Source organism: Eschrichtius robustus, chromosome 16 (genome assembly GCF_028021215.1).
Source record: "Eschrichtius robustus isolate mEscRob2 chromosome 16, mEscRob2.pri, whole genome shotgun sequence".
Taxonomy (NCBI): domain Eukaryota; kingdom Metazoa; phylum Chordata; class Mammalia; order Artiodactyla; family Eschrichtiidae; genus Eschrichtius; species Eschrichtius robustus.
Window position 1 is genome coordinate 28,590,655 of NC_090839.1, and position 27,159 is coordinate 28,617,813.

The following is a 27,159-nucleotide window of genomic DNA, read 5'->3' on the forward strand; positions in this document are numbered from 1 at the left end:
GAAGCAGGAAGGAAGTTCCCGTCCCTGCCCCAGGAGGATCCAGAGGACTCAGTGGCCTTTATCTTCCTGTGTGTTTCAAGCACTGGCCAGCTTGGACTCAGCAATTGCTTATGTATGTATTTATTTTCCTTTAATCTTGGTCACAGGGAAGATAAGACTCTGGAGCAGGTGATTTGGGTCCAAAACCACCTCTGAAACCCCTCACTGTGTGACTTTGGCCAAGTATCTTGGCTTCTCTGGACCTCCATTTCCCCATCTGTAAAAGGGGGAGATGATAATAGTACCTATCCCATACGGTCATTATAGGGCTTCCCCAGATATTCTAAGGGAAGTTCTTCGTGGGATGCCTGGCATAGAGAAATAATGCCACAGAGAACTTACTATGTACAGGCCCAGTACGAGGGCCCTTACAATTTACTAAGCCTTCATGTGGATTTTGGAGGCTCCAGCATGATCCTTGAAAGGGGCAGAATTGGAACTTGGACCTAGCTCTCTACAGAACCAGAGGGCTGAACCAAAGAACCATGTTACTTAGAGAGAGCAGCTACTGCATGCTGGGCCCTGCATTCTGTCCCATAGGGCAATAAAGGTCAAGTGGAAATGGACAGTTCCTCTAGGACAACTGATGGCCCTCTGGGACCCTTTCTTCCGAAGGAATACTTCAGGCCCGAAGCCTCTGCACTCCAGTTTAGGAACCCCTGGAGCAGGAGTGGAGCTGGAGAGGGGCTGAGCTAGGCGGTGAAGAGTCCTCCTTGTAGGCTGAGCTCAGGGTACTTGGGAGCCACTGAAGGCTCTAGGCAGGGGAAGTGACATGACTGTAGGCCAGGAGGGAGCAAACCTGGAGATGGGGCTCTATCGGGAGGCTGCTGGGATCTTCCAGGCAAAACATGAGGCTGGGGTGAGAGGGCAGGTGCTGGAGGGGAAGCGGTGCCGGATGTCCTGCTTCCCTTCCTGCCAGCTGGGAAATGTCACCTTTGGGTACAGCTTGCCCTGCTCCCAGAGAAGGAAGCTGTGGTGGAGGATGGCAGAGCCACCCACCAGACATAGACGGCTCAACTCCAGACATACACAAAAGAGAAATATTTAACTTACTGCATTTTGGGGTCTTTCTGCTACAGCAGCTTAGCCTGTACTGGAACTCACTGTGCGACCTCAGGCAAAGCAGTTTACTTCTCAGTTTCCACATTTGTAAAACAGGGGCAATAATAGAACCCACTAGGATTCAGAAGTGGTGTGTGTAGAACTAACACGGAGGAGCCATGCAGTTAATGCCCCTTACCCCCACACAAGCCCCTGGCTGGCCCCTAACTCCCGTTTAGCCCGGTGGCAAGACTTTTATTTTCTCTTCCTCCTTCTGACTCCCTTGGTGGCACAGGCTCAGGGCAGTGGACACAACAGACGTTAGACCCAGGGTCTGGATGACTTTCAGACAGAGGTGATCCCTCTCCTGAATTTTACAGATTAGGAAACTGAGGTCCAGAGAGAGGCAGGAATTTGCCCCAGCTCCACAGCAACTCGGGCAGAGTGGTGCTGGATCCAGTCCTTCATGGGCACCAGGGTGGGGAGTTGATTTCCGATATAGGTGTCGGGGGTAACTTTTCCCACCTCTCTCCCCTGGCTCACTGGCTCAGTGGCATCACTCTCCCACACTAGCCTCCTTATGGTTCCTCACAACTACCTCAGGGCCTTTGCACATGCTGTTCCCTCCAGTGGGCCTACTCTTCCCCCAGCTCCTCACCTGGCTGCCTCTTTCTCACCTTTAGTCCTCAATTTAAGTGTCCCTCTTCAGAGAGTCTTTCCCTGATCACCCTGCCTCTGAAATCTTTTATCTGTAACTCCTGTTTATTTTCTTCACTTACAATATATTAATTAATTTAGTTAAATAAAAATTTTTTTTTTTTTTTTAAATTTTGGCGAGTCTCTCCCTCTAGCCTGTTAAGCTCTATGATTTCAGGACTGTGGCCATCTGTCTGTCTCGTTTGCTGCTCCCTCCCCATCACCGAGGCAGGCCTTGGCCCAGGCAGGTCCTCAGTACGTCCTTGCCATGTGAATGAATGAATACGTGTATGAACGAATAAATACATGAGTGAATGTGCCAGGCTTGGATGTCCACCACAGCACTGAATTTGCACGACTTCCCCATGACTAGATCACAGTCTCTGCATTGTGCAGATGAGGAAAGTGAGGCTCAGAGAGGTCCCACAGGGGAGGGTGGGAATGTGTTGGATGTTAAAGGCCATTGGACTTCCCTGCCCTCAGGACACAGGCAACAGCAGCTCACAGGCCACATTACACGTTAATCTAACACAAGAAAGTAACACATTTTTGCTGGATGTGGCCTGGACCAGATTCCATTCTCAGAAGGGCTGCTCCATCAAAAGATGCTGATGCTGCTGTTGCCAAGGCAACACTGTTAGCTTTCCGAAGCATCTTCAATGAGAGAGGTGAAGGCCCAGATGGACACTGAGGGGGGGAAAGTCTGGAAAAAGGGGTCAAATCACCCAGCCAGTAAGACAAACCATCCTGATGCTGACTTATCCCTTGCGCCCTGCAAAGGGCCACCTCCTACCCCACCCATGATTGGTTGTCTCTGGGCTGTGCACAGTGAACTCTCTCCCCCAGCGTGGCAACTGCCTTTGCTGCGAACGTGCAGAGATCGCGGGAACAATGCATTCTGCCTGCCTGGCTCCATCGGGACATACCAGGTGCCAGTGGGAAAGACAGATTAGTCTTGGAAAACTTTCCAGAAAGTGCCATCAGCCCTTGATATAGGTGGAGGGGACACCACTCCAGCATTTCTGTGGTCGGTGCCAAGGTGCCTCCAGAGAGCTCTGGATGAGGGAGGCAGCTGATAGGTGCAAGTGCACTGGAGGCGGTGACTGGCTGTGCCGCTCGGATGAAACTCTTTCCCTCTCTGAGCTCTAATTTCTTCATTACTAAAATGGGGGAACGCTGGTCTGATGCAGGGAGAGGGGACAAGGATTCTACATAGGAACCTGCAGATGTAGGTATCTCAGAAGCCAGTTCCTGCAAGCGGTGGCCTCCAGGAGACCCATCCAAGGCCAAGACCTCGCCAGCCAGGCCCCCTACGGCCTTGTGCACCCAGAATCCTTTAGCTGTTCATGTCTGCAGCCACGGTGAGTCAGCGTTGCTCTCTTTTAGATGTTTGCAGGCGCTCCATCCTTACTGCACAGATGAGAACTGTAGGCTTAGAGAGGGCAGGGGCTCTGCTCCAGCCACAGAGCCTGGACTGCGAACCAGGGTCTGACACCTCTGGGCAGAACACAGCAGTGTCCTTGATAGTCTGGGGCAAACCAGGGATTGGCTGGAGCCTGAGGGGCAGGCCTTGGGGGCAGGGAGGCTAGGAGAAGGGGCAGAGATGGAAATAAGAGAGATGGGAGTCTGAGAGATGGAAAGAGAAAAAGTGAACCTCTGTTCTTGCCTGCCCAGCATCCCTGCTTCCTAAAGCGGCTCCTCAGTTTCCCCAAGGCCAGTCCACACGACTTGGAGGGAACTAACCCCACCCCCTGGTTCCAGGCATGACAGTGTGACCCAGGTCTGGTCAACCAGAATCACAGTGATAAGCGCAGGGATGGACACAGGACCAGTCCTGGCTGGAAAGAATCCTGCCTTTGCTGGAATCCCTGGGACAGGGGAGCTTTCTGTCTGAGGGATGCTAAGCAGGCAGGACACAAGCCTGGGGCTGCTGGAGCCGTCTTTCAGGAGAGAACCTGACTGAGAATGAGGTCAGCACGGTGGATGGCAGGCCTGAGAGGTGGGGAGGGACATCACTTGAGCAGCTGGATCTAACCACATTTGAATCCATCCCTAGACTCCCTGTATGTGAGTCAATCCATTCCTCAGGATAAGGTTTCTATCCCTTGCACTTGAGAGTCCTGGCACAGAGAAGGAAGGAAAGTAAGAAGGAAGGATGAATGTTTTAAAGAACAGATGTGTGAGGGTTACCCAAATCGGCTTCTTGGTCTTCTTAGACAACTGGAGCGCAGACAGGGATTTGGGCCTTCACCCCACCCAGAGGAGTTCTGTCCCTGGGCCACACAGCATTGCCTATACACTTGTAGTACAAAAATAAATGCTGTAGATACAAAAAAAAAAAAAAATACTTACCTTCCCTGGGTCCAGAAGAAGGGGTGGCATGCACTAGGGGGCCGATTTCTCCACCCTATTCACCTCTTTGGGAACTAACATTTATTAGGCACCTGTTTCACGCCAGGCTCTGTTAAGAAGTTGCAATACAAGGTTTCATTTCCTCCTGCCCCAGCACAGCAAGGAGGGAGTATCACCATCTCCATTTCACAGACCAGATGATTGAGGCCTTGAGAGGCTGAGCCACTGGCTTCAAGTTCAAGAGCTGGAGCAGGTCTGTCTGACTCCAAAGTCCTGCCAACAGCACCACACTGCACACCGTAGACACTAAATAAAGGCTTGCCGAGCAAATGCTGGATAAGGCTGTGTCAGCCTTCTGGGCAGCCGCCTGCCCCTAAGTACTTTTCCCTCCCGCCTGAAGTCACCACTAGCAACCACAACCTTTGGTTTCCCTGGAGGAGATCAGCATTAATCTGTGCTGGGTTTAATCAGTGGATTGGCTGAGGTGGGACTCAGGGGCGGGGGCAGAGCCCAGTGGGCTGAAGGTGCCCCATTTCCACCGTGCAGCCTCAGCCAGCAGAAAACCTTCTGAAGACAGAGGCGCAACCTGGCGGTAGGACAGGCCGGTCGCGGGCTGGGCCCGGGTGTTGGCTGAGGGTGACAGGACTTTGGTGGCCTTCTCAGGTCTGAGGAGGGTGACACAGTAATGGGACTGGGTGGCAGAGTGGCTGCGGCCCCTCTCTGAAGGAAGTTCATGAGGAGCCCCTGGTCTCCCAGACTCAGCAAAGGCCCGCCCAGTCTCCATGGACCCCTAGCCACAGCATCGCTGTTGGACAAGGCAAGAGGAGGCTAGGAGCTCTGGCTTGGAGGCAGGAGGGATCTGGACCCAGCGACTGGTGTCCTGTTCAAGGCAGAGGGGGCCCCAAGAGCCCCTGAACTTGAGCTGGTATGAGCTGGGGTCACAGGGAGTGCTGAGGGCAGCCCCCAGACAGAGATCTGGCTTTCTACGGCCAGAGAAGTCTTGGAGCACAGACAGGAAACTTAGTTCTAGACCCTTCTTCAGCGACGGGGTGTCTGTTTTAACCCAAAGGTTCCTTCCAGTTGTTTTTAGAGGCTGAGAATGTCACTGTGTCCCTCGTAGCTAGAAATGGTGAAAGCAGCCGGGGATGGGGATAGTGACCTGGGGTTTCAGCTCATGACATACGAGGACCAGCTTTTTCCAAGGGTATCCGCAGCCCAGAGAGATGCTCTGGGATAATCAGGGCCCATTTTCAAATAAATAAATTTGGGGAAAGCTGCCTACTCTAGCCCTTTCATGGGCAGTCACTAAGCACATGACCACAGTAATGGCTTTGACAAGGCCTGCAGCTAAGAATGCCTGTTCACGTTGATTTAACCTGGTGTTTCCCTCCCTCACTTGACCACAGGTACTTTTAGAGGGGAGTCCTAGTTATTCTCTCTGGAATATATTCTAGGACATTCAAGGGGTAAAGGAATCCCTCTTAGATCTCCTGGAGCCCCCGAGAAACCATGTCTGAGCTTTAGATGCTGGGGCCTAGGAGTGGTGGACAGTGTCGGTGGAAATAACTCCCGTTATAGGGTGGATGCAGCTCCTTCAGTCCTGAACAGAAAGTTCAAGGACATCTCGAGGCTGAGAAAGTTTGGAACAAGAGATGGCCTTCCCAACAACCCAGGGACAGAATCTGGGCCTCCATCTGGGCAGTTTCCTGCCTGTAAATACCTTCCCGCCTGCCTGACATCCCACCATTAGTCGTGTATTCCTTTGAGGAGCCCAGTTAAATCTGTTCTCAGCTCATCCAGGGTACTGTGACCCTCAAGCTGGCCGGAGGGCTCTGCAGGAGGCAGGAGGGAAGAGGAAACAGGGACAATGCAGAGGCAGGAACCCCCAGGCACCCACCATTTCACAACTTGAGGGAAAAAGGGAGGGAGGTGACTCTTCTGGACTCCTGGGGTAAGGAGGCCTGGCTCAGGGGACCCAGGGTGTCCAGGACAAGGTCCTGGCATTGTGTCCTGTGTTTGGGTCCAGCTTGTTCAGAGGAAACCACATCCAGGTCCTCCCGCGGGACCAGCCTCCAGGCGTGGCTTCTCCTTAGATGTCTGTGGGACGCACCATCATGCGAGTAGAACGCAGTGAGTAGCTGGGGCCTTGGAAGTAGTGCCAGCGGATGCCGTTGAGCTTGCGCACGTGGTGGCGGGCCGGGTAGTAGATGCCATTGAGGTTTGAGAGGCCGCAGGCATCAAACCACCATCCTGGTGGAGGGGGAGGAAGAGGCTTTGGGGAGGTGGGGGCCCAGCCAGTGGGGTGAGGGCAGCCCCCTACCCCAAAGATGAATCAGGGCTGTTGGCTCCTCTGGGAAGCCAGCTCGCTGGAGACGGGGCTGGGTGGCAACGGGCATTGGGTGGTGGGGCGGGGGGAGGCTCCCAGACCCTCTGCTCAGTATGGGGCCTCCAAAGGCAGTGCACTCATGTCTGTCTCTCTGTGTCTCTCTCTGATCTCTCTGTCTCTCTTTGCTCTCCCTTACCCTACCTTTCTGGGTCTCTCTGTCTTTCACACACTTTGTCCATCTGTCTTTCTGTGGTCTGCGTTTCTCTCTCCATCTTTCCCTCTGTACTTCCCTCTGTCCCCGTGTAGCTCTGTGCCCAGCACTCTGTCTGTCCATCCTGATGTCTCTCTCGTCTCCATCTGTCCCTGTCTCTGTGTCTCTGGAGGTCTCCTCTGATCTCTGTCCTTCCCATTCTGTCTCTCACTCCTCATCTCCCACTCTCTGATGTCTCTCCCCACAGAAAACACTGCCTAAGCCAGAGTTGGTCGGCAGCTGCCCCTCTCCCCTCCACCCAGGTCTCCCTCCTCCGGATCCTGCTTGGCCCAGGAGGAGGGTTGGGGAGGAAGTCTCAGGCCTGGGGTTGGGCAGATTAGGCATTGTACCCCCCTAGGGTGCACCCTGGGCCCCACTCTCAGTGCTTCTCAGAGGTCTCAGAGGAGAACTGGTGATGCCAGCTTTAGGAGGAGGTGAGACCTTGGAGGGGACCTCAAGGACCCTGTCGGGGGGAAGGTATGGATGAGGCACAGCCAGGCCAGGCCGTGGGTGAGCGAGACCCTGACCTGCACCCGCCTCTTGATGGCACCTGGCTGCACAAGGACCCAAGTGGGGAGGGGATGGGGGTATTCAGCCAGGCGTGCCTGTGGGGAGGTGGGGCTTCACCCCGCCCGGCACCCACCTCCAGACAGCATCTGGGCACACTTGCAGAGGCAGTTGTCGTTGTCTGCGTCGCGGGTGCTGAAGTTGGTGCCCTGCAGGACCAGGCTGCTCTGGCGCCCCGCCGAGCCGCTGTACCCACTCAGAGAAAGCCTGGAGGCCACCCGGAGGTGGTGATGGGAGAGGGGCCCAGAGTCAGGTTGGGGATGGTTGAGGAAGGGGTTCCCCTCTGGTTGTGCTGAGGCATCTCCCCTCCCTGTCTGCTGCCTGCAGGGACAGAGCACTCACCGTGTGCCAGGCCTCCCTCAGCTGGCTGAACCTGAGTCTTGGACAGTTGTGAGAATGATCATGATAATAATAATACTGAGGACCATGGCTAACATTTTTTTGAACATCTACTATGTGCCAGGCATTGTTTAAAGCACTTTACATGGGTTAATTCATTCTCATTTAATCCTCAAAATACCTTAGCATTCCCATTTTACAGAAGAGGAAACAGAGCTCCCAAGAGCCACAGGAGCCTGCCTGAGATCTCAGAACAAATGAGGGTGAGAGCCAGATCCCAGCCCCATTTGGCCTGACTTGGGAGCTGTGTGCATTACCTTCCCAGCTGACCATCCGGCAACCCCAGCCCTGTCACACCTCCTCACACTCACCCACGCCCTCTGGGAAGCCTTCCTTGACCACACCAGCCCACAAGGATCAGGGCCCTGAGGCACCCCCAGCCCTGTGACTTCCACCCCTGCAGCCAGCTGGGGAGGGTTTCTATTTCTTGGTCAGGCTACGAGGCCCTGGCAGGCACATCCAGACCTGTGTGGCGATTATGACCACAAGTTCTGGGGGTAAAATGCCTGGATTCAAATCCCAGCTGTGCCGCTCGTCAGCTGTGTGGCCTTGGGCAGATTGCTTCGCCTCTCAGCTTCAGTTTCTTCATCTGTTAAAACGGTAACGATAGTATATTAACAGTCATTGTGATGGGGTGACCTCAGCATGTGACAGGCGCAGGGCAGCACTGGCACATGGTAAGTGCCTGGCACGTTCAGTGCCTGTTGATTCGTCCCGTCCTGTCCCTGTGTTCCCAGCCCGTGTGCATGGCTGGCACAGGCTTCCACTGAGCCTGGCAGGAGAGAGTGTTGGGGGCTTGTAGCAGGGCAGGGGCTGTACTGGCAGCTGAGGCGGGAGCCAGTTTGGGAGCAATAGAAGGTCCTACGGGTGGAGGCAAGTGGACACCAGATGCAGCTGGGGCAGCTCAGGGAAGCCCTGGTTCCCCAGGGCAGGGCCTGCGAGACGCCCCCACTGGGATCCAGAGGGAATGTGGGGTCTGGGCATGAGGCCACCTCAGTCCCTGCACCTACCACCTGTGTTCTCTGTCTGTGGTGAGGGCAGGGCTGGCTCAGGGTGGCCAGCCGTGAAGCCTTAACTGTGCCCTTAAATATGCCACCCTGGGCTTGCCTGAGTGGCGTTGCAAATCCCCCGCCAAGAGGCCCACCTGGCCAGGGGCTCCCTGGGGTGGGGACAGGCTGGCCGGCCCACCTGCTCATATGGTCCCAGCTTCTCCTTGTGGCCACTGAGGGCTCCATTTGAGGGCTCAGTCATGTCAGTTCAAGGCCAGGCTCGGGACGCAGGCTGAAGTTTGGCGTCACCTTTAGTCTGGGGCTGTTTGGAATCAGTGCTGGACAAAGCCGAATGATCTCGTGGGGTCACTGCAGCAGCACTGGCCCCAAGTCCTCAGCCTCCCTTCCCCTCCTCTCTGGGAGCCAGAAGGGGGATCTGTGATCTCTAAGGGACCCTCAAGTCATGAGCCGGGAAGCCCCACTTGACCCATTGCTCAGATGCACTTTGGACATAATCATGGCTCAGGCCTGGGGAACACAAACATACACACGAGTCCTTGGACACCCCCAAGTGAGACACACAAGGTGCGTGAGTCTGTGTCTGAGGTCGTGAGCATTTGGATACAAGTCTCTGTGACTGCGTGTTTATGTGTGCGTTTAAGTGTGTGCAGCAATCTCTATGGTGGGTCTGAGTGTGTGCTCTGGAATATGTCTTTGTGCCTGAGATTGTGTGCGTGTTTACCTGAGAGGGCTTCTCTGAGGTATATTTGTACATGTGCCTGGGTGTGTGTCTGTGCTTGTTTGTGTAGCTATGGCACTTGTGTAAGTCTGTGCTCTGAAGGTTCAAGTGTGTACCCGAGGGGTGTGGTGAGCCCCTCCACATGTGCATGTGTGTCTGTGTGTGTCCCTGTGTATCTCTGTGTGTATCTTGTGCTTGTTGCCGGGTCCGGGTGTGTGGGCACCTCTGGGAGGCCTGCGTCTGGTGTCAGTGTGTGCCTGTGCCTTGTCTGTGCCTCCCCCATCCCGCTCCGTGGGCCACTTCTCTGCAGGCTTATGCATGCACCCCAGCCGGGCTCCAGAGGGTTCCCATTATTGTGTCTGACAAATAAGGGTGCCCCTCCCACCCCGATGCCCATGCCCCAGCTGCTGACTGCCCAGGTTTCGCCACCTCTAGGCTTCCCTATGGGGATCCACCCCACCTCACCAGGCAGCTGACTCTGTACGGTGGCGACCCAGGGACAGCACCTGTTTCTGTCACTCTCCCCTTAGCCCTTCTCTGGCAGTTTCCAGGTCCCTATGTGTTTTCCAGGATCTTCCAAGCTTTTCCTGAATGAGCAGGGCCTATTCCTTACGATCCCCGGAGCCCTTGAAAGAGCCTTGCTCAGGTTTGGGGTTTCTGTGGCCAGCTGCATGTCAACTCTTCTTTCTGCCTTCTTTTCAGAATCTCCCTGCTGCCTGGGGAGCCCTTTCTATCCTCTCTCTGTCTGGAGAATGCCTACTCTTCATAGGCACCACCTCCTCCAGGGAGCCCTCCCCGATAGCACAAGCATCTCTAAGCCCCTGTGCTTTCCCCTTAGGCAGCTCCTGTCTTCTCGGGGGTGTGGGTTTGCTTGTGGACACACTCGACGCACTGGACTGTGAACAACTTTGAGGGGTAGAGCGCAGGTCTGATTCTTCCACAAATGACCAGAGCCAGCCCATGCCTGGCACAGGGCAAGTGTTCAGTATATCATTATTATTATTTAGGGTTCTGCAAAGGGTCACATAGATGTGGGCCCTTTGAAACCTGAGCATAACAGTCTGGAACCATGGGCAGGGAGCTCTCCATGTCTCAGATAAAAAGCCAGTGGCAGCGCATCAAATTCACAGAGGACAGCACAGCAAGGGGTTCTAAATGTAACATACATGTATATGTTTGTATAAATGGACATAAGTAATTGAGATATACACAGATGCAGAAATATTATATTTCTGTCTTTGAATATATTGTTTGTATATCTCTAACATTTATGTAACACTTACCATATGCTATGCGTTTTCTGCAGATTATCTCAATTATGACATAGATACTATATTTTACAGATGAGGAGACTGAGGCACAGAGAGGTAAGTAACTTGTCTAAGGTCATGAATCCAACAAGTGATAGAGTCAGGGTTCATACCCAGGCAATCTGGCTCCAGGGCCATGTTCTTTAGCACAATGAGATACTTTTCCCGATGTTTCTTCCCCAAGAAAAATGGCAGATCCTGGACTTAGGGCCACAGAAGCTGCTGCCCAAGAATTGGGTCATGGAGATGAGGTTTAACTGTTACTTGTGTAGGAAAGGGAGGCTCCCCCAGCTTCCTGTTATGCACTTACCATGTCCCAGGCACTGGAGATGGGAACAGCAGTGAACTCTCACAGAGCAGTCCAGCCAAGTGTGTGAAGGGCTGGCTTGGGGACAGTAATTATAATATTATAATATAATGTTATAATATTATTTGCTGAACATATACTAAGTGCCAGCATTAATGCTCTATGTGTAGTATCTCATTCAAGCTTCACAACACTTTAAATGAGGTAGGTACACCTGTGGCGCCCATTTTGCAGATGAGAAGGTGAAGGGACTTGCTCAGGGTCACTCAGAGAGATAGGGATAAAGTCAGGGTTTAAGCCTTGGCTTTGGTGGTCAGTGGCTTAAAGAGGAGTCAGCAGGGTGTTGTGGCTACTCACTGGTCAGCTTAAGGAGTCGGAGGCATCCAGCTGAGCCCCGCCTAGCCCAGACCCGGGGATGTTTCATTCAGCTCTAGACATTGCACTTTAAGGAGGAACATTAACAGACTGGGTTGGGTCCCATAGAAGGGATGTCAGAACCAGCTAGCTGGAGGAACCAGGGGCATTTAATAGAGGAGTTGGGGGCACGTCACCGAGAAGCTCTCAGAGGTGGAATTAGGCATACAATGCCGGCAGACAGAGAGTCATCAGAGATTCTTTGGGAGGAAGTGACCTCCCATCAGTGAAGGCATTCCAGCATGGCTGGATGATGAATGTGGCTGTGGAGGAGATTCTAGCATCATGTGAAGAACCAGACGACATGTGAGGTCCTTTGCGGCCCTAGAGCATGAGTCTATGAATTCAATTCTGTCCTGGTTCCAAGATAGCTTATCTTTAAGATCCTTGAGTTTCTCAGAGACGTAACATTATGTAGGAGAAACACCATGAGTTTTGGCAGCAAAACTGAGTTCAAAACCAGGCCCTACTTGTTTTGTAACTTTGGGCAGGGGACTTGAGCTCTGTGTCTCAGTTTCCACATCGCTAAAGCAGGTACAGCAATGCTTACCTCAGAAGGTTGTGGGGAGGATTAAATGGAGTCATGTGCCTGGAACATAATAGGTGCTCAAGAAATGTTCATTCCTTTTCCTGAACAGAGCCAAGAACCAGGCTGAGGGAGGGGTGAGAGACCTTGATGATTTTATAATGTGCTCATATTCAAGCCCATCCTGTGGTTAAGAAGCAGAGGTACAGAGAAGCCCACTTGACTTGCCTGAGTTCACACACTGAGCTGGAGCAGGGCCAGAATGAGCCCAGTTCCCCTGATTCCCAGCCTGGAATTTCCACCTCACCCCACAGCATAGGACAGGCTGGGAAAGTCACCTCCCCACTTCTGGGCCTCTGTAAAATGACCGCCTTGGGGTGACTGACCTTGGAAGGCCCCTTCCTGTTCCTGGCATGGCAGTGTCAGCGACATTCTCTCCACCCCACCCAGTGGCCAGGATGTGCTGAGTGCTAACCAGCCACCTCCAGATCCCATGACATGCGCCCAAATGGGGGACAGATGGCAGGAACTGGAGACGCCCAGGGACTGACCGCTGGTGCATACCCTGTAGCCACTAGCCCAGGGCTCCCAGCCCACCCATGAGCCTGGGCCCCAAGCCCACCTGTACAGCTGCCCCTCGCTGCCCAGCTGGAAATGCTCATACTGGGCGTAGGCCTCGTTGCCTTCCCAATCTTGCAGCTCCACGCGCAGAGAGTAGGCTGCCCTGCTGGTGAGCTGGTGCACCACCTCGTTACCTAACCAGTGCTCCCCGGCTGGGTTGCCAAAGCCCTAGGGAAGAGGAGAATGGGGGTAGGCTGCATGCCGAGGAGGAAGGTTATGTCTCTGGTTAAGGAGCTGGGCTGGGCTGGGCTCTGGGGACACTTACCCAAAACCACTTTGCTAGGAGCTCCCCAACTCCTAGAGCAAAAAGACTAAGACTTTTGTAAATGTAAAAGCCTGTTAAAAATAATTGAAATCACATGAATCATAATTGAAATCTATGAAGTTCAAGAACAGGCAAAAAAAAGTCTGTGGTGGTAGAAGTCAGAATAGCTACTACCTTTAGGGGAGTCTTGACTTGGATGGGACACAAGGAGGGTTTCTGGGGTGCTGGAAGTGTTGTATATCTAGCTTTGAATGGTGGTCACATGGGTGAATACATATGTGAAAATTCACTGAGTCTTACACTTAAGATTTGTGCACTTAGCTGCATGAATATTAAATCTCAATTAAAAAATTAAAAACTTAAATCAGCTGCATAAGCGGTTGAGCAAACATTGTTCAGTGACATGGCAGCCACTGCAAAATTTCAGTAACATAGGAATGTAAAGCTAAGAGCATTGAGAGTCACCAGTGTCCCAGAGTGACACATGACCAATGCCCTTGGCCAGAACAATAATTCAGCACCGAGGACAGGGCACACCTAAGCCCCACTCCCCATTTTAGTTATGCTGTACCACTTATTAGCCTAATGGTTAATATTCAGCAGTCTTTTGTGTATTTCTGCTTCTGAGTACCCTATTTCTCTTTGCCAGTTGAATGATTCTTTAAAACCCAATTGGTTCAAGAACACTCATAGATTAATTTGGTACTTTTTAAAAAGTATTTATCAAAGGAACAGCAAGCAGACACACAAAAAATAGTATTGTTGTATTTCTGTGTATCTTTTTCTATTTCTTTTGCTCTTAAAAACTTTAAGAGCTTTTAAGTCAGCTTGCCAAAAATCCTTTATCCAAAATTTAATTAAAAAATTGGAAGACAATCAGGCACTATTCCTCGTCTTGTAAAATGCATGGGGTCTTTAAGCCAGCAATTCTGAATTTAAAAAATCTCTCCTGCAGATGTAGTCATGTATGTGTGCTAAGACAAAGACATGCATTTAAGCAATGCAGCCAGTGGTGAGCAGCGGAGATCACTTTTTTCTGTTCCGTTTTTTGTATTCTTTAAAAATTTTTAGCAATGTACGTGCATTATCTTTTCCAAAAATTAAAACAAAATAAAACTTAAACTTTCATTCTTAGGATATATGTCAGGACTTGCCAAAAGAGGGTTCAATTTCGGGTGATGGAGTCCCTGATAGCGTATTTGCACTGGTCAAATCTGTTTGAAGGCAGTTGGTTTAGGTGGGCTGATTTTTTTTCTGAGAAGGGTTGGGGGCAAACCAGACCCCTGCCCACAACCCACTTCCTGCCCCAGGTTTCAGAGCTGACAAGCTCCTCCCCAGGGCAGAAATGTTACCTGTTTGTAATCCCTCCAGTTGCGCTGGAAATTCATGCTGCCATTCTCACGGCGCTGGATGAGGGTCCACCCACCTCCACTGGCCTCCATGTCACAGAACACCTGGAGGAAATTGGGGAGGTGGGAAGTTGGAAGTCCCAGGAGGCAGCCAGAAGCCAGGTCTGGGCCAGCCCGAGGGTGATTTGGCTGACAGAACCTCACAGAGCAACAGGTGAGCTTGGTGGTCAAGGGCATCCCAAGGATCCAGGTCCAAGTCCCCCACCCGTTGTCTTCATTTTTCTAAAATGGTGGGCAAGTGATGTCCTCTCGGAGCCTTCTTTTCCTCAGTTGTAAAATGGGGATGTTAATACCTTAACCTTTTTGTGCCTCAGTTTCTCATCTGCACGCTGGGATTGTTGTGAAAATTAAATGAGATGAGTCATCCATCAAAAGAACAGAGCCTGGCACATAACATACTAGGAACTCAGTAAATGGAGGCCTTTCACTGGCTATTATTGCAGGGTTGCTGTAAGAATTAAATGCCAAGAGGTGTAAAGTGCTTGGCACATGGTGTAGACTCAGGAAATGTTATTACAGGGGTTCCCTGGTGGCCTAATGGTTGGGATTCCGTGCTTTCATTGTGGAAGCCCAGGTTCGATCCCTGGTTGGGGAACCATCCTGCATGCCAGGCGGCACGGCCAAAATACGAAAAAAAAAAAAAGAGGAAATGTTATTACATTCAGCAGACAAATGTTTTCTGAGCACTTACTAGGTGCCAGGTTCCGTTCAAGGCATGGGGAATGCCAATATGGATAAGACAGAATGATTCTTTCAAAGAGCTTACCATCCACCACAATCACATCTTTCAGTTTAACTTTTGTTCACATATTATTTTTCCAGCCAGCTCAGTACATTTCAGTGTTTGATGAGGAAACACTTGGTGCCTGCCCCTGTACTAGGTGAATCAGAGACAAATCAGAGATAAATTAACCCCCAGGGCTGGCTTGGTCTGGAGGAGGCTAGCAGACTGATAGGGCTGGCAGACTATTGAATATGAACATTTGGGCAGCTACACAGAGAGTTCCCAGGGAGTCACGGGGCAATCCTGGAAGGCTTCCCAGGGGAGGTGGCATTAGAACAAGGCTTTGGATGATGATGTGCCTGCCAGACAGAGATGAGTGGGAAGAGCGTTTCCAGTGGAGGGAGCAGCAGGAGTAGAGGCTCTGAGATGGTGAAGGTCTGCTCAGGGAGAGAAGACAGTGGCATCTGTTGTGAGGGTAGCAGAGGTTGCAGGAAGGGAAACTGAGGCCCAGAGAAGGGAAAGGACTTGCTCAAGGCAAATGAGTCAAAAGTAAAGCTGAGGTTTGAGCCCAGATCTCTTGCCTCCCAGGCCAGCTCTTCCCTCTCTATCAGTGTTCCCAAATTTTAGTTATTCACAGCTTCCCAAATTCCACCATAGCTGAACTAATTTCATATAAAATATTTACTTTAAAAATGGTATCTTTCATAGAGAATGGACTTGAGGATACGGGGAGTGGGAAGGGTAAGATAGGACGAAGTGAGAGAGTGGCATGGACATATATACACTACCAAATGTAACATAGATAGCTTATGGGAAGCAGCTGCATAGCACAGGGAGATCAGCTCAGTGCTTTGTGACCACCTAGAGGGGTGGGATAGGGAGGGTGGGAGGGACATGCAAGAGGGAGGAGATATGGGGATGTATGTATATGTATAGCTGATTCACTTTGTTATACAGCAGAAACTAACACACCATTGTAAAGCAATTATACTCCAATAAAGATGTTAAAAAAAATGGTGTCTTTTTTTTTTTTTACTTAAATAAATACTCAGACTAAATGCATCTTAAAAGGAAATCTTATTAGTACCATAGAGGGAAAATTAGTAACACTTGCCTTTATTCAGATAATTTTAAAAATATATATAAAGAAAACAAAATAGTGTTACAAAATTCTAGCTAGAGGTTGAGGGCCTGATCTCTCTTTGTAAAAAGGGGGATTTAGCAGGTGTGTGAGAACTGTTAAAGATAATCTGAGCCATTCTCCTTGATATATTCAGCAGGGTTGAAAGAAAACTGAAAAGGGAATATGAAGTGGGAAGACTGGCTAGTTGTTCCCCAAACTCTTCCACGTCTGGGCCTGGCCCCCAAACCCTCCCTCCGGACATCCACATTTTCCCTTGACTGCCCTCCCCCCACACATCTGATAACTGGACCTCAAAGTTCTGGGTAACCTTGGGAGCCACTCACTGAAGATGGTGGAGCTTCCATCAGCCCTGGTCTCTAATTTCCCACATAAAGCAAGCTCCCACAACTGCCTTCAACTGGACTGTAAGTAAATTAGAAATAAACTTCTTTGTGTTAAGCCCCTGGAACTGAAATTCTTGCAGGTTTGTTTGCTGTATCAGCTAGCATTACCTGAACCAACACAGAACCATTTATTGCTATTCCAACTTAAAAGCATCCCAGGAAAACATGCTGGAGAAGGATGCATTGCCAACTTTGGGAACTTCTGCTTTAACCACATGATCTGACCCCTGAATGAGTGGGGGCTCCAGAGGGTAGGGTCACCCCCACCTTCTCTGGAATCTCAGATGTTGGACAAGGCCTGGAGATGATGTTGGTGGGGGCAGGGGGTGGGGTGGGGTGGAGGGTTGTCTGAGAGTCCTTTGGCTCAGCACCCTCTGATAGCCTCAGCCCTCAGGGAGCCCCCTAACCTTTCTGGGCTCTGTCACATTGGCCACATGGATGGTGTAGATGCCACTGGCATTGGCCCCGGAGCGCTGGATCTCTGCACAGTCCTGGAACACCTGCTCAGCTGCCCTCATGGACGCTGCAATGGGACAAGGTAAAAACAATTGGAAGTGAGCTAAGGAGAGAGGGAAGGGGTCAGGTGGGCACTCCTGTCTGCTTTGTGCCAGGTTCTGGGCTGGGAGGTGTTGGGGATAGGGAGATGTATTGGACCCTGGAAGGTTTCTTAGAGGAGCTGACAGGGAGCTGGGACCTAGACGAGGAGCAGAGGCCACCCAGGTGGAGAAGGGGCGAGTGTCTCAGGCAGAGGGAACAGCATATGCACAGGCTCCAAGGTGGGAACAGCCCTGTGTGTGCAGGGATCGGGGTGTGGTGAGGGGGATTTGGCTGAGGCCACAAAGAGGAGATGACTCACACCCAGATCCAGAGCTAAGGCCAGAGGGAGCTCTGGCTGTTTGATGGACCAGAGAGCATCATTAAAGAAGGAGAGATGAGGTTGAGATTTCAGCCTTGAATGCCAGGCTGAGGAGCCCAGACTGTGCAGAAGAAGAGCCCTCTGGCCAGAGTATAGAACAGAGATTGGAGGGGATGAGACTCAAAGCAGGAAGGCCAGAGATGAGGCTGCTAGAGTCTTCCAGGACAGGTAATTGGGGCTTGAACTCCACTGAGGTACTTCCCCATTTCACAGACCAGGAAACTGAGGCCCAAAAGTGAGGTAACTGGCTCAAGGGCACACAGCTGGGTCGGGTGGGAGGGGTTGGGCAGGGCTTTCCCTCTCTCCAGGTCTTATGGGGGATTTGTCCTTGGAGCTCCCTCGGGTAGGAGATCCAGGGTCCCCTCCACAGCCCACTCTACCAGCTGGATATCCCTGCAGCTCTTAGGCAGGCCCCCCTCATTATGCCCTCCCTGGGAGCTGACCTCTGGCCTTAAGGGAGAATATTAATTTAATGGCCAAATCCCACCAGGGCCCTGGAGGCCTCCAGGATTAACCTGAAAAAAGTGACTGTTGGTAAATAAACTACAGAGGTTTCAAACACCCTCTCTGGCTCCGTTTTTGGGATCCAATTAGAGTTTTGGTCTATGATTCCAACAGAAACCAATCTTTGGGTAGGTGGGTATCCAAGGATAGGGCTGAAGTTCCAGATGGATAGGTATCCTGACCAGTGAGGAACCAGGAAGCTACCAAGGGGTGGGACTTCCTGTTTTGGCCTCATTCTTGAACCTGGATCCTGGGTCCTGGAGCTGAGGCCCTGTTGAAATGAGGCTGTTATGCCCAGGTCACAAATGAAGGGACAAAGGCCCCAAATCCATCCCAGTCTGTGCACAAACATTCCCTGGGCAGGGTCTCCACGGCCCCATCTGCCAGGCCCCTGGTCCCTGGGGAACTGGAGTCTAGCCAAGCCTGGTAGGTTGCTGGCCTAGAGGCAAGCTGGGACAGGCCCAACTTTCCCAGCTAGGCAAGGGCAGAGCTAGGAGGTGGCCTCAGATTTCCAGCCACTCTTCTCAGGGTCTGTCCACTATTGTTTTCCTTAGTCAACAACAATAGCCTTAACGACAATCATAGCAATAAAAGTGAAATACCCACCATGCATTGTAGTGTTTCTTAGCCAGGTACTGTCAGGGGCAGTCTGGGGCCAGGAAAAGTATTTTCAGGGAGCATAACGGCAAGGATGGACCAGTATTGACATGCAACATAGTTTGGCCTCAGCCTGGACCCCTCTTAATCTTTGTACCACCTTCACCCCCTTTTGGCCCTAGGCACCATGCTCAGCCCCTTCATGTGTATGAACTCATCTGATGCTCTGCGCCAGAACTCTGAGAGATAGGAGCTATTATTATCCCCATTTTATAGGTGAGGAAAATTAAGGCTCTGAGATGTTAAATGACCTGTGCAAAGTGCCAGTGCTAGTAAGTGAAGGAGCCAGAGCTTGAACTCTGGTCCATTTGACTGGAGAGCCAGTACCTTTCCTACTACCCACCTCCCCTTGGGTCTCCACTACTGAGCCCATACAAGGCTGGACAAACAGACCTCGTTAACGAATGCTGCTTCTGATACCATGCATGGGTTAGGTCTTTTCTACCTGTGTCCCCGTCCTTCTAACCTTCTGAATGCCCTGAGTTCTCCACCCCTTGCCAGCCTCCACCTGCCTAGGACAAAGCTGTGCAGAGAGGGGGTGCAGGCTTCCTGCTGGCCTTCATGGATGCCTGGTTCCTGTGCCCGTCTCCGTCCAATCTTCTGTTCTACACCTGGTGACTAATCTTCCTCCAGTTTCTCCATCTAGACAGTAGGGAGAAACAACCCGTAGTGCCTCTCCCTGGTGACAGTGGGGCAGGACATGCATTTGGTCAAAGGGTGCCTGAGGCAAAGTCCCCTATACAACCTCTCACCCAGACTGGTGAGCAGACATTGGGCCACAGCTGGAGACTGGGTTAGCGGTGAGCCTGTGGGGAGAGGTGTTGGGCCCAGGCCCCGTGCCTTTGGCTGAGCTACAGGATTAATTCTGGCAGCCTCATTGCTACGGCTCTATGCACAAGCCAGTGATGGGTTCGGGTCACTCCTAATCTCATGGTTTGGAAGGTGTTCACCTCTCTTGCCTGTGGCTACCTCAGGCCTCACACTCCTATCTGGTGGGGCCTGCCCACCTTAGATGGAGCCATGGTGCCATCCTCTGTCTCTAAATCGCTGCCAGCCATAGTGTCTGGAATCCATCACTATTGGTTTTTTTTTTTGGCTGCATTGGGTCTTCGTTGCTGCACGTGGGCTTTCTCTAGTTGTAGCGAGTGGGGGCTACTCTTCCTTGTGGTGCGTGGGCTTCTCATTGCGGTGGCTTCTCTTACTGTGGAGCACGGGCTCTAGGAATGTGGGCTTCAGTGGTTGCAGCACGGCCTTAGTTGCCCCGCGGCATGTGGGATCTTCCCAGAGGACCAGGGATCGAACCCATGCCCCTGCATTGGCAGGCGGATTCTTAACCACTGGAAACTTCAGGAACACTGCTAGCAGGGCATCTAGCACATAGTAGGCACTTAGCAAATATGTATTCCCTCCTCCTTCCCTCAGAGACCCACAGACGGGGGTTGGGCACCTTTTGCAAGAGACAGTTGTGGAACTATGCTGTTCACAGCTGTATCCGCAGCACCCAGCACTGGGTCTGGCTCAGTAAGTGCTTGTTGACTGAGTGATTGAAGCTGGAACTGAGTGATTGAAGTCGGTCCCATTAGAAGTGAGGGCTGGGGAGCGGGGCCAGCCATTGTCCTCCTTTCTCAGAAGCCTAGGTGGGCCACAGGTGCCTCCCCACTTCTGTTTGGCCCTCTTGGGCTTAGGGGCAGGGGCCATTAGTGCGAGAGAAGTCCTTGGGAGGCATTGAGTCCAACCTCTCCATTCTGCAGATAGGAAAACTGAGGCCTGGGGAGGGGGGCAAGCCCAAGCAAGTGAGGATGGAGGGTGGATCCTGGACCCCGGACTTGTCCGTCTGGGCTGGTGGTATCCTCCTTATTATCATCACCTCCATTAAATGCATGGGGAAACGAAGGCCTAGAGGGGGACAGGGGTACGGTCAAGGTCACTCATGGAGTCGGGGAAAGAGTCTGGATTGGTTCCTCTTAGGACTGTTGTCGTCACCATTATTACTACTGTTTGGTGTTATTTCTGTTTCATAGGTGGGGGCGGGGGGTGGTCTTCCCCGAGGTGGCTTCCAGGACTGGCGTGAACCAGGAGGGTAAGCGGGGTCTCCCTCCCCTCTCTTCCCCTCCTCCCGCGTCTGGCGGGCCCCCTTTGCTCACCCGGGCCCTGGGCCACGACGCGCACCAGGCGCTGCACCGACTCCAGCAGCTGGCTCTGCTGGCGCTGCAGGAGGCTGGAGTTGCTGCTGGCGGCGCGCAGGCTGCTCTCAAGGCCGGCGAGGGCGCCGCTCTGGCGGCCCAGCAGGCGCCGCAGCCGCTCCTTCTCGCCGCGGAGGCTGGCCAGCTCCGCCTGCTGCTGCGTCTCCAGGGCCTGCACCCGCGTCTCCAGCGCGCTGCGGGGCGGGGGCGCACAGGCGTGAACCCGCCGTCCCCACCTGGCAGTCACACTCGCGGGCTTTCCCCTGGGCCCCGGGGTGAGGCTCAGACCCGCGCTGAGGCTCAGAGCGGTAGCGTCCCGCCCAGGGTTACACAGCCCGGAGGTCCGTCCCCACAGATAGCACAGAGTGAGGAGGGGAGGAAAGACAGACCTGGCCTTGGAGTAAAATGGATTGGAGCCCAGTAGAGGAAAGAGGTGGGGTGGGAGGGACACAGCAGCAACCTGGTAGCCATTATCAAATCCCAAATATGCGTGCCCTTTGACCTCTCAGTCCACTCACCGGAGATAACCTCCAGGGAGCATGGGCATGAATGCCCTTTGGAGGATGGGTTGTAATAGGGAAAAACAAAACAACCAAAATGCCAACAGCCAGGACTGGCTGAGTCTGTTCTGTTCTGGTGTCCCTGGAAATGTTCTGGAGCGGTGAAGAGGAGGGAGGCTGAGAGCATTTGCGCAGAACTGGAAAGATGCCGGGGACTTGGAGTGGGCGCCCTGGCGCATCAGTACCTCATGTAGTCTAACCCCACATGTGGGAAATTAGAAAGAAAAATGTATTAATGTAAACGTAGAGGAATACTGGGGAGCTTATAGGAAAAGGCGTGGACGGACACGTGGAAGGACATAGTGGCGCCTGTGTTTCTAGAGAATGTGAACGAAAATCCAGTAAGTGCTGTTACTTCTGCAGAGCGGGTTTGAGCAGATGGGGGTGGAGAGGAGGGGTTGGGTGGAGGGGACTGACTTTCCCTTTCATTTTGCACAGGTCTCTATTCTCTGATAAGTAAGATTGTCTAATAAGCATGAGGCATTTTTGTAATGAGTTTAAAAAAAAGAGCCTTAAAAAAGAAAGAAGCTTTTGACTCAGCTCTTGCACTTTTGGCATTTTATCCTACAGATTTGCTCACATGTGTGTGCAATAAGATATGGGAATGTTATTCATAGCATCACTGGTTGGATTCGTAAAAGACTGGAACGACCTCAATACCCATTAATTGGGGACTGGGAAATAAATGCGGGGACAGCCATACAGTGGAATATTATGCAGCTGGAGGAAAGAACGGGCAAGTGTGTCATGCAGTTATGGAACCATCTCTCGGATAACTGAAAAAATGAGACAGAAAACCAATGTGCCAAGGAGTAGTCTGCTTCACTTGGGTTTAAAAAGGGACTGTGCATACGTATTTGCCGCTGCTGTGGGTGGGTGGGTGGCTGAGGGATAGGGGTAGGAGGGAGATGTTTTCCTATACATGAGGCTATGCCCACCCATCCGCCAGACTAAGAAAATGAGTCCAGCCAGGGCAGGAGGAATTTTCCCTGGACCCCAAATTACGCCGCAGGAAAAGAGAGAATTTGGGCACACTTGGATTCTAGAATTTTAGCTGTCTCCATGGGCCAAGAGCTTATTGATGATATCCTCCATCTTCACTGGTCTCTAGGCACTTGGTAATTCAATTCAGAGTGATTGCTAGTGTCCCAGTCCTTCCCCCCTCAGGGTGGAGAGTAAGAATAAGAAGGTGCACAAACTATCATTAACGGTCCCCAGATCACAGGGAGCCGGAGGATCCTTATGCCTTATCTTGACCCAGCATGTGAGCAACAATAATATCTCGCCCTGTACACAGGCCTGTGGCTTCTCCGGTGCCTCCTCCGGCAGCCTGACCTTGGCGGTGTTTTCTCTACTCAGCTCGAAACCAAGATGAAATCAGCTTCGGATGTCCATGTCTCTGCCTTATCTGTACCCCAGGACTCTTTCTTTCTTTGTAATTTAAAGGGTGTTCCCCTTGTGTGTCTTTGCTTATAAATGCAGAGACTGTCTGCTAATGCAGAAAAGAAACTGGTCACTGTGGTTGCTTCTGGGAAGGAGAGTTGGTAGATGAGATCAGATTTATGTATTTACAAATAAGTAAATCAAATTAAAATGCACAGGGTGAATGGTATGGTATGTAAATGGTAGTTCAATAAAGCTGTTAAAAATTTATGAAATAAAGGAAGAAAGAAAAGAAGGAAAGAAAGAGAGAGAGAGGGAGAGAGAGAGGGAAAGATAGAAAGAACAGAGAAAGAATCAGAGTGTCCTGAGCCCCAGGAAAATGCCTGTCCCCTGTCCCACCCAGGACGGGGTAGCCAGGCCGTATGCCTGCCTGGCCGCCAGCCCCAGGATCCACATTCACTATCGGCTTCAGTCTGATCCCCAGCCCTGGTTTCAGTCTTTTCCCCAGCCCTGGCCACGTCCCAGCTTTAGCTCCAGCCCTAGTCCCCCAAGTGTCCCCTCACTCCAGTCTTAACCCAGGCCCCTAGCTCTGGCCCCAACCCCCATCCCAGGCACTAGCCCAAGTCCAGCTTCCAACCTCGGCCCCGGCCCGAGCCCAGCCCTGGCCGGCTCTGGTGCTCACCCTCGGTCTCACGCCCACGTGGGTCCCGGCTGGCCCTGGCCCTCAACCCTGGTCCCAGCCCTTGTCCCTGTCCAGTGCCAGGGTGCCAGCACCCACCTGTTGTGGCCCTGCAGCTGGTGGAGCTCGTGGCCCTGCAGTAGCAGCTGCTTCTCCAGCTTGTTGGTGGACAGTGAGGTCTCCAGAAGCTGGATCTCCATTCTCGATGTCTGGTTCAGGACCTGCCCCGGCAAGTGGGGGGATGGGGGGAGGTGGGGGCCCATGTAAGCCCTGCAGGAGCCCTGCCAACCGCCACACGCCTGACCTTGGGCCCTGCCGTTCCAGAAACTTGCTGACCTATTTCCACCCTCTCAGTATTTCCTCACTCACTCACTCACAGACCCTCACTGAGCTTATGATCTGCTTCTTAAATTTACTCTTCCCCATCACCGTGCATGGCAGCTCCATTCCTCCTGCTGCTCAGACCCCAGGAGGACTCACCCTTGACCCACCCACCCCCGTATCTAATCCATCAGCAAGTCCCATCAGCTCCACCTTCCAAACGGGTACCTGACCACTTCCCTGCCCTTCCCCGTCCGCACTCAGGCCCTGGCCTCCATCTCTCGCCATATCCCGCGCCAGCCTACTCACAGGGCTCTCTGTTCCTGCCCTTGCTCACTACAGTCCTTGTCTGCTCGGTAGTCTGAGGCAGACTTAAAAAGCAGCCCCTATGCTCAAAATCTCCCTGTGGCTCCCGCCTCACACGGCAGTGGCCTGCAAAGCCCTGTGATGCCATCTGCCCCCATCACCTGTCTGAGCCCACCCGTCTCCCTGGGTCACTCCAGCCATACCGGCCTCCTTGATGCTCCTGGAGCTTCCCAGCACCGTTCCACCCCTGGGCCTTTGCATATACTGTTCTCCCTGTCTGGAAGGTTCTCCCAGTAAGCCTGGCTCCAGTCCTACCCTCCCAGTGGTGCCTTCCTGGCCGTACTGTCTAAACTTGCAACTCGCCCCTCCTGCCACTCCTGGCACACACTCCCCACTGATCTCGTCCATGCTGCTTTCTCCCCAGTGCTACCACCGTCTCACACACATATGTTATTTATCCTGTTTGTTTTCTTGGTGCTCATTAGAAAGGAAGCTTCATGGGGAGTAAGCATCCACGCCTGTTTTATTTACTGCTGTAAACTAGAACCAGGCCTATCCAACAGTGCCTGGCACATAGTAGGGTTTAACAAACATGTGCCCATTTGTCAGTGTCTTTTCAGCCATTCACTTACCCTCTCGTTTATATTCCCGTCCTCTCCTTCCCTCTCGGCTGCTCCCTGTGGCCTCCTCTTTCAGAGTCATTGGCCCCCTGAGTTCTAATGAATTGTTTATTATCCACCGTCCCCTGGAGCACTGTGAGTCCTTTGGGGGGTGTGTGTGCTGCTGCATCCCCTCATCCCAGTGCCCAGCACGGACCCGGACACTGGAGTCACAGAGGCAGAAGAGCCAAACCCAGTGTCTACTCTCCCCCCTCTCCCTACCCTGGCTCATGGCCTGGTGGGAGAGAGCTTTGTAACGGGGTCATCAGGGAGGAGCCCCAGGAGGCTACAGGGTCAGAGTAGGCCCTGACCTCACCCAGGGACAGGGGTCAGGGCAAGATGACTGGGGCTGTGAGCCAGCCTGGCCAGCCACAGGCCCCCCAGTGCTGCCCCCTCACCCTCCGGTACCTGAGCCTCCACGTCGGTCAGCTTGCGGGTCTGGGCGGTGGTCTGGTTCAGGAGGCTGGTGCCCAGCTCCAGCATGGTGGCTGTCTGGTTCTGGACCATGTGCTGCTGGGCCTGGGCCAGCTCCAACCTCAGGTTCATCTGGATGTACCTTTCTAGCTGTGGGGAGACAGACGGTGGGCTGGGGTCATGGGTAGGGCCTGGGGGAAGGCTCCTGTCCCTTCCATATGTCCCCATGGAAGGACATAGAGCAACCAGGGCCATTCTCCACTCAGCAGCCAGAGGGATCCTGTTAAACCTAAGTCAAATCACATTTCTCCTCTGCTCAAAACCCTCCCAGGGTTCCTGTCTCACTCAGAGGAAAAGCCAAAATCCTCTCTGACCGCAGGTTCTCTCATGACCTGGCCTCCTGCTACCACTCTGATTTCCTCCCCTTGCCTTCTCTCCCTCACTCAGCTCCAGACACACTGGCCTCTGTAACACCCCTCCAACAGAGCAAGCACACAACCACCTCAGGGCCTTTGCACATGCTGTTCCTTCTGTGTGGATCCTCCCCACCCACACACCATCTACAAGGCTCACTCCCTCATGTCATTTCAGGTCTCTTCCTACCACTTATCACTCCCTGACTTTGTATTACATATTTATCTGTTCATTGCCTTTTAAAATTTACCCTTGGAGTGTCAGTGCCATGAAGCAAGGGGCTTGGTCTTGCTTTATCTCCATATCTAGCACAATGCTTAGCTTACAGTGGGGTGCTCAAAAAAAATGTGTTCAGTGAGTCGATGAAAAGGGGAAGCAGCAAGGGTCAGAGCATAGCGCCCAGTGTCACGCCCGTTACCCAGCTTCCTAGGGCTGAGTCCGTAGCAGGAAGTGGGGATGCATCTTTCCCCATACAAGAGTTTGCAGGTCCATCCACCAAGCTGGGCTTTCTATTTTCTGGCCCCCTCCATCCGTGAAATGGAGCTGAAATGGCCAGTCTCCAAGGGTTCTCCCAGCTCAGATGTCTTGGGATCTGACAAGCTAATGTTCATTTCTTTGACAGGGCGGCTGTCTTTCCCAAGAGCAGGAGAAACTGGTCTGGTGTGAGACCAGGATCAGATTGCAAAGGTGAACAACATGTTCTCAGGGCTCAGTGCCTGAAAGCAGAGAGCCGGTGCCCCTCCTCCACTCCCTCTCCATTTGGCATACTTGCTGGCCTCTTGCCACAGTCTCTATCCCCCAGCCCTGGCTCCTTCCCTTCTCCTGTCAGTCTTCCAGGAGGTCCAAAAGGGCAGGTCCCAGGGTCCCTGGGAAGACTGGTGCTTCCAAGAGAGAGGCAGTGACCTTGGCTGGCGGTCAGGTTCCAGCTGCTTCTTCCTTAGTCTCTTCCATCTCAAGTGTCTGCTCCCATACCTTCCTCCCTTGAGTGCTTTAGAAGGGGCATGGTCCATTGTAGTGCAATGTTAAATCCTGAAGGGGGCGCAAGTGGTGTCGATTAGAGCAGTGGTTCTCAAATTGTGGTCCTTGTGGCAGCATCGCCAGGGAGCTTGTGAGAAATGCAAGTTTCTAGGTCCCACTCCAGACCTACTGAATCAGAAATTCTGCGGAGAGGCCCAGCCAGCTGATGCCCGCTTCAGTGTGAGAACCCGTGGTGCAGAGGTCACAAAGGGGACTTGAGGACCAGGGAGACAAGTACGTCCGAGTTTCTCAAGCCTTTGTCCCTTTGGCCCCTTCTTTCCTCCTCTGCACCATCAGCGCCCCCACCCCCCACCCCAACACACAAATGTGCTCCAAGGGCTCCCAGCTAAAAGTTAAAGAAAAAGAATATCCTTGACTCCACAGCCCCCCTCTGTGTGTGTCTCCAGTTTCTCTGCTCCCCCAAACAACAAAACTTCTTGAACAAGTTGTCTCCATTTTCACCTCCATTCCCACGCTCGCCTTTTAATTTTTTTGTTTTTAATTAATTAATTTATTTATTTATTTTTGGGCTGTGGCATGCGGGATCTTTGTTCCCCAACCAGGGATCGAACCCTTGCGCCCTGCAGTGGAAGCATGGAGTCTTAACCACTGGACCACCAGGAAGTCCCCACCTTTTAAAAAAAT

The 27,159-nt window shown here is 52.5% G+C and overlaps 1 protein-coding gene across 2 annotated transcripts in view; it reads right to left on the minus strand.

Annotated features, from left to right (window-relative positions):
• Positions 1-4,208: 4,208 nt before the first annotated feature.
• Positions 4,209-27,159, minus strand: part of ANGPT4 (angiopoietin 4) — a 40,487-nt gene continuing 17,536 nt past the window's right edge. Inside the window, exons 2-9 of one of the 2 annotated variants that reach the window (XM_068565931.1) lie at positions 25,078-25,233; positions 23,483-23,604; positions 20,723-20,955; positions 16,909-17,024; positions 14,194-14,295; positions 12,578-12,744; positions 7,348-7,478; positions 4,209-6,378 (exon numbers count right to left, since the gene is read on the minus strand). In XM_068565931.1, coding sequence (XP_068422032.1) covers positions 6,218-6,378; positions 7,348-7,478; positions 12,578-12,744; positions 14,194-14,295; positions 16,909-17,024; positions 20,723-20,955; positions 23,483-23,604; positions 25,078-25,233 — 1,188 coding nt within the window. In that variant the 3' untranslated portion in view covers positions 4,209-6,217. Of the gene's footprint in view, positions 6,379-7,347; positions 7,479-8,051; positions 8,260-12,577; positions 12,745-14,193; positions 14,296-16,908; positions 17,025-20,722; positions 20,956-23,482; positions 23,605-25,077; positions 25,234-27,159 lie in introns of those variants that run through there. The other variant, XM_068565932.1, reaches the window with a different exon arrangement.